The 12,438-nt window shown below is 58.7% G+C and overlaps 2 protein-coding genes across 2 annotated transcripts; one reads left to right on the top strand and one right to left on the bottom strand.

The window, feature by feature from the left end:
- The first annotated feature begins 35 nt into the window (after nt 1-35).
- Nucleotides 36-2,518, top strand: PRSS57 (serine protease 57). Its single transcript, XM_003213251.4, has 5 exons — nt 36-888; nt 1,005-1,158; nt 1,298-1,442; nt 1,726-1,986; nt 2,065-2,518. Exons 1-5 carry the CDS (start codon nt 834-836, stop codon nt 2,350-2,352), a joined length of 903 nt encoding a protein of 300 aa, XP_003213299.1. The 5' UTR covers nt 36-833; the 3' UTR covers nt 2,353-2,518.
- Nucleotides 2,519-4,581: 2,063 nt separating this feature from the next.
- On the bottom strand, nt 4,582-9,653 carry FSTL3 (follistatin like 3). Its single transcript, XM_010724926.3, has 4 exons — nt 9,281-9,653; nt 7,055-7,270; nt 5,671-5,898; nt 4,582-5,567 (listed from the first exon to the last, which is right to left on the bottom strand). The coding sequence occupies exons 1-4, from the start codon at nt 9,525-9,527 to the stop codon at nt 5,515-5,517; spliced, it is 744 nt and encodes a 247-aa protein (XP_010723228.1). The 5' UTR covers nt 9,528-9,653; the 3' UTR covers nt 4,582-5,514.
- Nucleotides 9,654-12,438: the final 2,785 nt, after the last annotated feature.

The following is a 12,438-nucleotide window of genomic DNA, read 5'->3' as shown; positions in this document are numbered from 1 at the left end:
AGGCAGGAGGGGTGCCGAAAGCTTTGCTCCCGACATCCGCACCCTGAAGCCGTGAGGGTGCCGACGGCACTCCTCCCCCCCAGCAGGGGGATGCCCGGGTTATTTGCTCCCACTGTCGGCTCCTCCATTTCCCGATGACGGTTGCATTGGGTAAACTCTGGCAAACTGACACAGGAAGCCCAGGACAAGTCACAAACCACGGTGGCATTAAGAAATCTGCCCACCAGTGGCACGAGAGCTCCTTAAATCCAGCTCTGCAGCAGGGGCACCCCGGCTCTCCGACCCCCATCCCTTCAAGCTGGTACCCATGGGGATGCAGAGCAGGGGCAGCAGCTGGTGGGGATGAAAGGCAGCACAGCACGCAGCACCAGGCTGCCGTCAGCCCTGGGGACATCCTGGGAGGTGTCTCTGGGCCACGGCAGGCTCTGTTCTCACTTGCACTCTCTGTGTGATGGGGGATTTCATCCCAGTTAGCTCGAGGCATAAGAGCAACCAGGCACTGGCTGGGAAGCTGCTCTGCTTTCTCTCTTCCTTCTTTCCTAGCAAGCAACGTCTCCTCCACCCCAGGGAAAGCTGCTGGGCAGTGCCACAGGCCAAGCTGCCCCCACAGCTCTGTGACAGCAAAACCAACCCCCCCATCACCCCTTAGCATTGCATATCTCCATCCAAAATGATTGCACAAGGCAGCAATACTGAGAGGAGGAAGCAGAGGGGTACCCGCCGGTGCCCGTACAGCGGCTGTGCCCACAGCACCACCCTGCAGGGTTATTTAACCCCCTCCCCCAGCCTCAGGTGGCCTCACAGGAGGTGGTGGTGGCCCACGCTGCACCAGCATGCTCGCTGCTCTGCTCATCCTCAGCCTGGGGGTCTCTGCGCTGAGTCCAGCAGGTGACGGGAAAGCTGCAGCTGGGGGGGTTGGGAGCAATGCTGGGGACTTTGCGCTCACGGGCAGTGCTGGGTGCCAAAGCCCCCTCCCCCGGTTGGTGACCGCCTGCACCCACCAGGTGCTCACAGCAGTTGGGTCATCGGGGGAAAGGCGGTGGTGCCACACTCGCGACCCTTCATCGCCTCCATCCAGATGGACGGGCAGCACTTCTGTGGGGGCTTCCTGGTGTGGCCCAAGTGGGTGATGACAGCCGCCCACTGCCCCGTTCCCAGGTGAGCGGTTTCCCCTGGGTCCCATTCACATGGATATCCTCACCCTGGAGCAAACCCCCGTTGCTCAGCTCTCTCCCCAAGCTCCCCATCCCCTCTCCCTCTCCGAGGTCTCCCATCCCTCCTCACAGCTCCCCCGTAGGCGCAACCCCTCTGTTCGGGTGGTGCTGGGAGCACACAGCCTGGAGCAGCCCGAGGAGTCCCAGCAGGAGTTCGGTGTCGAGGAATCCATCGCGCATCCCCTCTACAACCATCGGACGGTGGACAACGACATCCGACTGCTCAAGGTGAGCCCCGCGTCCGGTGCCACGGGCCGGGCTGGGGACCGACACTAGGTGTCAGTGTACTCCGGAGAAGCGCTGCACCCGGGATGGATGATGCCCGCACTCCGGGCACCCCCGGCCTCCGGTGCGCACTGGTTCCATTCGGAAAGGCCGGGACATGGGAGCACGCTGGGGGCTTAGTGGGGCAGTGGGAACCGGGCTAGGGGCCCAGGAGTAGCGGGGAGGGGCTCTTCCTTGGGGTCTGTGTGGAAGAGGAAGGGAGCCGTGCCCCCCACTCCGTGCCCAGCTGAACCACACGGCCACGTTGAACGCATTCGTGAAGCGCATCCGCCTGCCCCGGCCACGCATCGACCTGAAACCCGGCACCCTCTGCTCCGTGGTGGGTTGGGGGGACATCTCCAACTACGGTGAGCGGCCCATCCAGCTGATGGAAGCCAACACCACCATCGTCAAGAGGAGCCTGTGTCGGACTCTATGGAAGGGCCGTGTCTCAGGCAACATGCTGTGCGGGGCCAGCCGCAATGCCACGCTGCAGGGCGTCTGTGCGGTGAGTGCCACGCACCCACCCCAACCTTCCCAGCCTTCCTGGCCTGTAAGGATGCTGTTAATCCACTCTCCATCACAGGGTGATTCTGGGGGACCCCTGGTCTTCAAGGGGAAGGTTTATGGTGTCGTCTCGTTCTCTGGGGAGAGATGTGGGGACCGCCGGTACCCCGACATTTACACCAGGATCTCCAACTACATCGACTGGGTGCACCACGTTGTGCTCAGCCACCGCCAGCCCCACGGGCAGAAGAAGCATAAACCGGGCCCAGAGGAGGCAGGGGGGGACCAAGGAGCAGCGGGGTGGGGAAGGCCAGGCCTCCCACGTCCCTCTCCAGCTCCAAGGGCTTTGATGTTCAATGGGAACTGACACCAGGGCTCATCACTCCTGCCTCAGTTTCCCTATGTGCTCCAAGGCGATGCAGGAGGCTGATGGTAGTGAGGAGCTCAGCATCCCCCCGGCTGCACAGAGAACCCCAGTGCCTCACTTCCCCCCTTGCTGCATCACCACTTTCCTTCCTAAATAAAACCTCATTCCCAGACCTCTGTCTGTTTGCTCTCTCTCTACCCATCTCACTTCCACCTCTGATGGGGCCCCGGCCCAGCTCTGGTGTAGGAGAAAACCCACAGACCCTCATCCCCTCTCCACCCCAGCATAAGCTCACCCTGATCCTGCCACAGACTGCAGGAACCCTGCAGGGACAGATTGAGGGACAGACTGAGGGACAGCCTCACCTACTCACAGCGTGCAGAACCCAACCCCAGCTCCCTGCCCCCTATAATCCCACCCTTGGGTGGCTGATCCCAGAAGTGCTGTTTGGGGCCACCCTTGATCCTGCCCTGCCCAAGGCAGCTGCTGCCCACCTCCTGCCTTTTCCAGCTGTCCCTTCTCCTGTCCTGCCCCTGCTGCATGCTGTTGGTGCTGGGAGGATGGACAGTGCCCTCTTGGGATCGTGGGCTTGGTGCTACCCCACAGCCCAGCTTGCCTCATGGGGTTCCATGAATGGAAATGCAGAGAGGAGAGCAGGAGCAGACACTGCTCAGGACCAGGCACTACTGTGAGCCAGGATCTGCACACAGGCACTGCCACCCATGGAGCATCTCAGCAGCCCTCTGACTGGGGCAAACTCCTTATCCTGCCCCATCCCATCCCACGCCTCCCCTTCCCCATCACACCATGGGATCTCCACGTTATGTGAACAGCCACATCCCAAAGCCATCAGCTCCCAGCATACCTGCTCCCACCAGTATAGGCAGATGGGATTGGGATGCTGCTGTAGGGCTCTGACTTTGCACACCTCCCCGGGGATGGGGCCAAGCACTGACCCCAGGGACCCAGGAACGTGTGTGAGCAGCAGTGTGACCTCTGCCAACACACACACAGCCCAGGGCTCTCTCTCAGCTCTGCAGCCACCCTTGGGGACAGCTCAGCCATTCCCTGCTCCCAGCTGTTTGTTTTAGCTGCCAATTGCTGGCACTCTGCAAAGCGTGGCGTGGCACAGGGCATCCCTCAGACAGCGGCGGAGGGCACAAATAGCAGGGCATGGCCAGCATGCTGAGCTGATCCCAGAGAGCAGCCTGCAGCCCTCATGGTCTCCGCAGCAGGAAGCCCAGCAGCGGCTTCGCGGATGCTCAGCAGAGGATGGATGCTGCCAGGCTGCCAGACCCAGGGAACCTCACATACCTGTGGGTCCCTTGGGAGGATGATGCCAGAGCAGGGCTGCCAGCCCCAGGATGTGCACGATGCTGGTGTGTTTGTCCCAGCTCACCCCAGACCACCCAAACATTGTGGGGAGGAGACGACTGACTCACAGAGCCGTTCAGGAAGCTGAAATCTCTTGCTCACTGGTATTGCTGATGTCATTGCTGCAGCCCATGCCTGCTGCACGGCGTGGGTCAGCACCAGAGCTACGAGCTCAGTACTTTGGAGCTGTGAGATGCAGCCACCCCAGCTCCTGCAGACCTGGGCTGCACGGCACCGAGTGCTGCAGAGCCCCATTGAGCACCACGGCTGCTCCCCAACACCCATCCCACAAGCAGGGGCGCAGTGCAGCCGTGCTATCCCTCATCCCCACATACAAGGACACACTGGGGACACAGCAGCACTGCCCTGGGAGCCACCGAAGCCACACTGCAGGCTGCAGCCCAGCTCCCGCGCCTCCGCTTTGCACATCAGGATTCAATTAATGGCAGGAATTGTTTTGTGAAATACCAAACCCTTACGGCACACACTGATATTAGGAACACATTTGATTTGCATTGCTCTTTTTTTTTTTTCTTTCTTTTTTGCCTCTCTCTCCCTTTTCCTTTTTCGCTGCTGCTGCTCACAGACTTGGCTGGGGTGGAAAAACCACGACATAAAGCTGAAACAGATGTGGTGGTGGCCCAGGCGGGTGCAGCCACAGAGCAGGAGCTGAGCTGAGGCTTCACCTGCTACCCTACCAGGCTGAGGCTGCCCTAATTGAGGTTATAAACCCAATTTATTGCAGATCCCTCCAGCCAGCTTCCATTGCAGGTAACAGAGGGGAAAGTGCTCCTCCAATGCAGGGCTGCAGCAGCCTCCTGGGCCACAGAGCAGTGCAACAAAAGCAGAACCACAGCAGCTTTTATTTTCTTTTAATCATAATCCGAATTGTAACACAGTCATAAAATGCTCCTAAATGATACGGAATAGGAAATGTATACGTTCCTATAACGCCTGCCTCAGCAATCAGAACACAATCATACAAAAATAGAAAATAGGGTATTTATATATATTATATATACGGCATTTATATAAAGGCGAGGTGTCAGAGATGAGATGGTATGTACACAGATCACAACGCACACACAAAAATAAGAGAGAGAGGAAGTTAAAATAAATACAGAGGGCATTGAGAGGGAGAGGGGATGCGGGGCTGGGTGTCCCAGCAGCCCTGCAGCCCTTTGCCTTCCATGTGGGTTTGGTCACGGATGGGTAAAGGAGGACAAGCAGCAGCAGTGCTGGGAGTGGGGACAGGAGCACCTCGGGGCGGCTCCAGCGTTGCCTCCAGAAGAGCTGGAAGCTGGGTCTTGGTGGGCTGGGGAGAACCTAAATGCAATCAGTTGCTATAAACCGCAGGAGAAAAACGACATAGAAAAATAGAGATCTATCCATCTCAATTGTGGCGCAGCTCCGCGCTCCGTTCCATGCTGCTGGCAGCTGGGGCTGAGCCCCTCCGGGGAAAGATAAAGAGCAGATTCCCACTCGACCCCGAGGTCCTGGCCAGAAACGTCAGCAGAGTACCAAGAATTCAATCCAAAAATAAATAGGCCCGGGGCGGCCGTCCAAGGACACGTTATGGGGGGGTGCGGCAGTGCAGGCGCTCCCCTGATGCCCGGAGCAGCACAGGGGATGTGAGCAGGCACGGCCAGGAGCCGTCCCTCTGCATCTGCGTAGCATACAGATATAAATAAGGACCTTTTAATCTTAATAAATATCAGGTATATGCTTTGTACAGTATACACATAATGCCCCTGTCTGCCGGCCGCAGCCTCGCGGCGGAGGAAGGATTCACACGTAGTTCTCCTCCGCGTTATCCGTCTCCAGGGAGAACCTGGCCGAGGCTGGAGAAGGGAGGGGAGAAAAGAAGAAAAGGAGTGAATGGGTGTAAAAAAGGGTACGGATCTGCAAAGCCCCATCGATGGCCGCACTCCTGGTCCGGCTCACCTGAGCAGCTCCCGTAGTGCCGCACGCCGATGGAGCGCCCCAGGTGGCACGTGGCCCTGCGCAGGTGGCACGCCGATGGGTAGGTGATGTTGTTGTTGCCACAGAGAGCGTGGTCCAAGCTGGTGGGTTCTGGACATGGAGCGGTCCGGCACATCACACAGTGAGCGCTGCCCGTTTGGTCCACCACGCAGGTGTGGGTGCCGGGACACACCACGCTGGAACAGGATTCTAAAGGGAAGCACGTGAGTCTGCAGCTCAGCGTCTCAGGCGGAGCGAGTTGTGAAGCTCAGCATCCCACTCCCACGGTCACTGCACCCAAGAAGCAATGAGGAAGCAGGGAATCACGCATGCCATGGAGAGCTGACATCCTCACTGCAGTGCCCAAGCTGGCTTGGCTACCAGCACCTGGCCAGGATGAGTGGCCCTATGCCTTAAAGAGGGAGCAGGGCAGACCAGGACCTGGGTTGGGCTCTGAGCCCCATAGGAGAGCAGGGAGCTCATGCACCCCGACCTGTGGGCTCTGCACACCAGCAGTCCTGGGGCACAGCAGACCCCCGGATGCTGTAAACGCAGCTCGAAGCCTTCCCTTCTCCTCCCTCTATTTTCCTGCTGGATTGGAAGGAGACTTGGCATCTGCAACTCCCAGCTTGCAACTCACATTTCTTGCCCCAAATTTTACTGTGCAGTCCAGAGCTTGACAGGCAAAGCATTTCAGAGAGGAGGGCTGGCGAAAATAATCATAATAATTCTGACAGTTCTTGGCAGGGCAGAGGAGGATTACTGCTCTCTTTAACAAAACAACAAAAAAGGGGCTCGATGTTTGGAAGTGACATTTTACGGACTGCTATTCCCCAGCTGCAGCGAAGCTGAATCCCCCATCGTACTGATGAGCTGCTCCAGCATCCCAGGCAGCTCCTTGGCCGCCCAGTTTGAGCTGCCACGGTGCCAGCTCTGCTGCTCCACCCTGCAGTGAGGGCGATGCGGGGCCAGAGAGCTCAGCCGTGAGTTAACCCCAGGCAGGGAGATGCAGGTGGGGGCTGCATTTGGCCCCCGTGCAGAGCAAACCCAGCCTGCAGATCTGTTCCCGTGGGAGAGGAGCAAACTGCAAAGGCGGCTCTGTCTGCACGGCACAGGGCAGGAGCAGCTCCCCAGTGGCTAGGCTAACAGAGAGATCTGGCTGTGCAGGGCAGGAGAGGTGGGGACGGTGACCTGACGTGCTGGCACAACATGACAGAGCAGCGCAGCTTCTCATCATCGCTGCCAAGCTGTGTAATTTGGGGAGCTCATCGCTGTTCGTCCCTTTTTCCCTCCTAGACGCAGCTTGGAAGCAGCGAGAGCCACAGGGCAGGGGATGGGAGCAAAGCAGGGACGCGACAGAACCTACTTTTGCATTTGCCCTGGTACATCACTTCCAGGTCGGGGTGGTCTCTGCACTTGGCTGTCAGCAGGTCGCACTCATCGCGGTAGGTGTAGCCATCAGAGCCGCAGACCTGCAGCTTGCGGGGCAGACTGGAGCAATCAGGGGCACAGGCACACTGGGGCCTCCCGTGCTTCATCTTGCACACCTTGTCGGGGCCGCACACCACCCCCTCACAGCTCTCTGGGGACAGAGGGGAGCACAGGAGCATTACTCACAGCGGCACCCATGTAGCGTTACCTGGAGCTGCCCCTGGGCCCCAGCAGCACGAAGCGCTGCTCGCAGCAGCATCTGGATCTGCTCAGCACTGTGGAGGAGCAGGTCGTTGGCTGCAGCGCAGAGCCATCATCCAACACTTAACCCAGCCAGAGAGCTGGCCCTCAGATCAGCACCAGCTAATTCATTTCTACGGATTTATTTTTTTGGAAGGAAACATTTCTTTTTCTTATGCAATGGAAAAAATCTATCTCTGTAAGGCCCCAGATCCTCCAGAAGGAACTGGGCTTTGCGAGTTGTCTGGGCAATCAAGAGCTCCGCTTTAATCAGACAATACCCAGCCCTGTTTTGCTCCAGGCCTCCGTGACTTGAACACAAGAGCAGGTCACAGCAGAGAGCGGCAGATCCCCCCCATCCCATCCGCTTCCCAGAGAGACAGATGGAAGCATTGTCCCCTGGGTGCCTCCCTGCAGGGACAGCACTGGGCTCAAAGGGACCCTGCAGCCACTGCATCCCTGAGGGCAAAGGACAGGCAGATGACAGCCTGTGGGGGGGGGGTCAGGGTTGGGAGCCCCTCATCTCTGCTTCCAGATGGCCGCAGATGCCACCTGGGGTTAAGGGACCAGGACCCAGCTCCGTCGCACCCAGCAGGAGGGAAGGAAGCCCTCCCCAGCCCGAGCTTCACCCCAGAGCAGGAGGGATTCCTGCAGACAGGGTGTGTGCTGAGAAGATGTCAGCAGGGAGATAAAGAAGGGGGATTTCCCTGCAGCAACCGGGTCACTTCGGGAGACAGCGAGGGGAGGAGGGGAAAGGGGAAATCCCCTGTCTGCTTGGCCCATGTTCCCAGGAGAAATTCCCCGGTGGGAGACGGGCAGTTTCCTGCTTTGCTCTCTGATTTCCATAGCTGGAGCCCGCCCTGAATGGCGCTGAGGGGGGCACAGCATGGCTGGTGCACACTGCAGTGGGGTCCATCTGACCCGTTGCAGGAGCATCCATCCGTGACGGCCCCAGCCCTGGCACCAGGGGGGTTGGAGAGCCATGAATTTCACCTCCCAGCAGAGCCACAGAGCAGCTTCCAGCACCCAGCTGCGGTTTTCCTGGACCAACCACCCCCAGCACCCAACCCTCAGCCTGGGGAGCCCACCCAGGTCCAGACCAACCAGCACAGCTTTCCCATTTTCCTCATGGCCACTTTGTGCTGAGGTCCTGGGCAGCCACAACGCCCATCTGTGGGCTGCTCTGCATACCCCCATCCCTGCTGAGCACCTGCTATGTGTCTCACAGGGCACAGAATCCAACCTCAAGCACTGGGGCTGCATGGGGCTGCAGTGGGACCTCGGAGGCACTGGAAAGAGTTGTTTTCTTAAGAGCTTTTCTCCCCACCCCTCTTTAAGCAAATAACTCAGTGACCTTCCAAAGACCTGCTCCTGATTCCTGTGGTCAGCAGGTCCTCAGTGGGTTCTCACACGACCACGCAAGTGCTGCGAGGGGATCCGTGCCTGTGGCATGTGCCAAAACATCTGGAGGGCCTGGAACTCACAGCTGGAGGGTTTCCATTTTTGGAACTGTCTGTTATATAAAGCCATCTCACACATATGGGAGGGAGGAGGAAGGGGGAGCAAATGGGGAAGAAATGCATCTTCCCGTGAAAAAAAATAATATATATATATATAAAAATAAAAGAAGTTTCCCTCTGATCAGAGCTGGAGAGGGCAGCGGGGTCAGGCAGCCCCAATCATCTGTTGGCTGAACTCAGCCCTGCTACTCATGGCCACAACCACGGCACACAACCCCACTCTGTTACAGCAGAGCTACCTGGGGGCAGGGGCTGCCCCACAAGCCATGCCCCACGGAACACATTTGGGGATGCAGAGAGGCACCGGGAACTGCTGCACTGCCTGCAGCTGTGGGTTCAGTGCCACCCCCAGCACGGACCTCAGCCCCACTCCCGTCCCCATCCCACAGCCCCACACTCACCTTTGCATGGATGGCAGGTCACCAGCCCCAGGAAGCCCAGCAGGCTGATCTTATTGCCTGGGTAGGTGTAATTAGACCAGGCCACGTCCACGTTGCCGTTGGCGCAGCACTCTTCCCATGTCACGCCTGTCTTCAGGATCATGGTGCACTTGGCCTCCTTCCCCTGCTGCAGCCAGCAGATCCCACCTGCAAGGAGGGCAGAGGATGGGGTAGCAGTGCGTGATGCCTGGCAGCAGGCAGACAACATCTCCTTGCAGCTTTTCAGGACCCCCTGCCCAGCACCATCAGCTCCACGGAGGCACCATCCCTGCAGCACACAGCCCCACACACTCTGCCTTTGTGAGCAGGGCACTTGACACAGCCCTTGGGACACAGCCAGCCCAGCGGCATCTGATCCCACTGAGTCAAAAGCCTGTTTGTTCCTTAACCTCATGAGCAAATCATTTATACTATTTTTTTTTATTTTTTTTTTTGTGAGTGATTCCTTTGCAATTTCCGCCTCTGCAAAGCAGCCTCTTCTGACGCTTATTTGGGTTTATGTTCTCATTAGTTACGTTTGAGGTCTGTTAAACGGCTAAAGATGTGCTCAGGGTTGGGGGAAGGGCTGGATCCCACTGCCAGACACCAGCATGGGGTTGGAAGTGCTCTCCTCCAAAGCAAAGGCTCATCCACGGGGCATCAGCACCCCCCACACCACCTCCCCCAGCCCTATTTCGCTTTGGAATTCCACAAGGGAATGCTGGTGTGCTGGTAGCATCTCCCTGCAAGGACCCGAGCCCATCAGGGTGGGCATGGATGGAGCAAACCCCACTGGCCCTGAGCTGTGGGCATCCAGCAGCTCACATCTGGGCACCACGGAGCGCAGCACGATGTCAGCGTGGCCCTGCACCCTCCAGGAATTTGTCCAACGGTTCTTTGAAGCCCAATTTTCCTCCACGATATCCTGCCATCCCAATTCCCCCTACATCACCCAGCTCCCCAGAAGCAGCCACACACCTGCAGCACCTGGAGCTGCAGCAATGCCAACACTGCTGGATGTGGGGTGCTGGCACACAGAGCCGTGTTTGCTGCTATGGGCACCCGCACCAACATCCTCTGCATCCCAGCACCAGCGTGTGGACCCTGCATAAAGTTTGCTGGTTTTTTTTTTTTTTTACTCCTTATGGACTGTGAGAGAAGCAACCTGAACACTGCAAATGGTGCTGCTGTAGGGGAAGCTGGAGGCCAGGCATGGCCTGAGCAGGAGGCAGAGTAGAATGCAGCCCCAGGTCAGGCTCACTCTACTACTGGGTCCGCTCCCACTGTCAGCAGCAGGCAGGAGCTGGGGTGTGCTCATGCCAACAGCACCTGCCCACATGCACACTGCAAGCCTAGAGCTTCCCAAAGCTCTCCTTGGTTTTTCCATGGCTCATGGGTGCCTGACGCCCACGGGGAGAGACCTCCAGGGAAGAGCCGGCACGGAGCCAGGAGCTGCACTGAAACAGCCCAGGAAATTCCCATCACGCGATGCATGCTGCGCCAGGAAAGTGGGAGCGTGGTAGCAAAGCCAGACCCTGCCTGGTCCCATGGTCCCCAGTGAAACCCAGCAGCCTCCTGGTGCCTCCAGAGCCCAGGAGATAGTATGAAGTCTGATAGCATCCCAGCAGGGATCTTTGGCCACTTCAGTTGCAGAATCATTGCCAACAGAAAGTGAGCTGGCTGCTCGTATGCTTTTAAGAAAAACCAACAAAATATGAAAATGTGAAGCCTCCCTTGGATGCCATGCACTGGAACCTCCTGCCTTCACCCCAGCACTGTGGCTCCAATATTCCCTCATTGCATGGCAGCCGCATGGTGCCCCAGCAACAATAGGCAGGAGGGCTCCAGGCTGTGCTGTGAACACATCTGGGAGCACACAGCTATGCAGCAGGGGTTGGCTCAGGACCTGGCACTCCAGTGCTCACAGGGAACCGCAGGGAGGCTGAGCAAGAGGACAGCTGTGACACGTGCAAGCAGGAGCTGCTTTCACACTTCCACAGGGCTGGGTCCCACTGACACAGGAGCATCTTCCCCAGACCCTGCAGCTCCCAGCTTCTGCTCCATCCCCATGCACGTACCCACATACTCAAAGCAGCAGACAGAAGTGGGACGTGCCCCACGATGTGTGGGGGCTCTCCAGTCACCCCATCCTCTGGGTTTCCCTGGCACCTTGGCTGTATCACTTGCCATGCTCTTACCTGCAGCAGTCTGCAGGACATGGGCTCAAGCCAGAGGTAGCACAGAGCGCTCACACCTGGGGCTTCTCAGTGTTTGAATGGGACCTTGTGAAGCAGGGAGAGAAAATCCCACGCTGTGGGGCAATGCTGCCCGTGATTCTGAGGGCTGCAGCACCCCTGGGCATCTCATAAGAGCCCCTCTGTCTTCTGGGGCACCTCAGCGCAGTGCTGTCCGGGGAGTGCTGCTCCCTGCCCATGCTGGCAGTGTGTGATGGAGACAAACGTGATCGTGCGGAGGAGAAGATGGAAACTCCAGCAGTGCTGCAGAAGCGGTGCTGGCAGGCAGCAGCCTCTGCTGAGCACAGCAGGGCTGAGAAGGGCTGGGAAGGATGACTGGAGCCCAGGGGTCTCAACTAACCCGGGCACTCTGTGGTTTCCCCACATGGCTACGGCCACCAAGCTGCCTGGATGCCAACGAGTGCCCGTACACGCTGCCAGCACAGTCATCTGAACAGGGAGGGGTTGGAGCTGGAAACTCCACACCCAACCCATGAACTGGCCGTGGCTCTCAGTCCTTCTCAACTTAGCGGAGCGGTTTGCACAGCTCGATGCACCACGAGCAGTGAGATCCTCTGCGGGACCCTCTGCAGGACGGGCAGCTCCAGCGGCTGCATTCACCTCCAGCACCGTGCTGGAACCAGGAAAGCGGGTCGATGCACGGTACCACCCCGGTACAGCTGTGTCAGCGGGGTCACGCTGCCCAGCCGGGCACTCACTGCCCGCTGTTGTGCCCCACAACCGACGCTGACAGAGGCGAACAGGACGGAGAGGATCCGAACCGACAGCAGAGCCCCGCTCCCGGTCCAAGTTCAGCACCAGCCCTCAGCCGGCACCGGCGAGCTCGGGACGGACCGGAGCAAAGCGGAGGACAAGCCGGTAACGGCGCCGGGACTCGAGGCCGTC

Source organism: Meleagris gallopavo, chromosome 30 (assembly GCF_000146605.3).
Source record: "Meleagris gallopavo isolate NT-WF06-2002-E0010 breed Aviagen turkey brand Nicholas breeding stock chromosome 30, Turkey_5.1, whole genome shotgun sequence".
NCBI classification, from domain to species: Eukaryota; Metazoa; Chordata; class Aves; order Galliformes; family Phasianidae; genus Meleagris; species Meleagris gallopavo.
The sequence above is the reverse complement of the archived record's forward strand: the minus strand, read 5'-3'. Positions and strand labels throughout refer to the sequence as shown.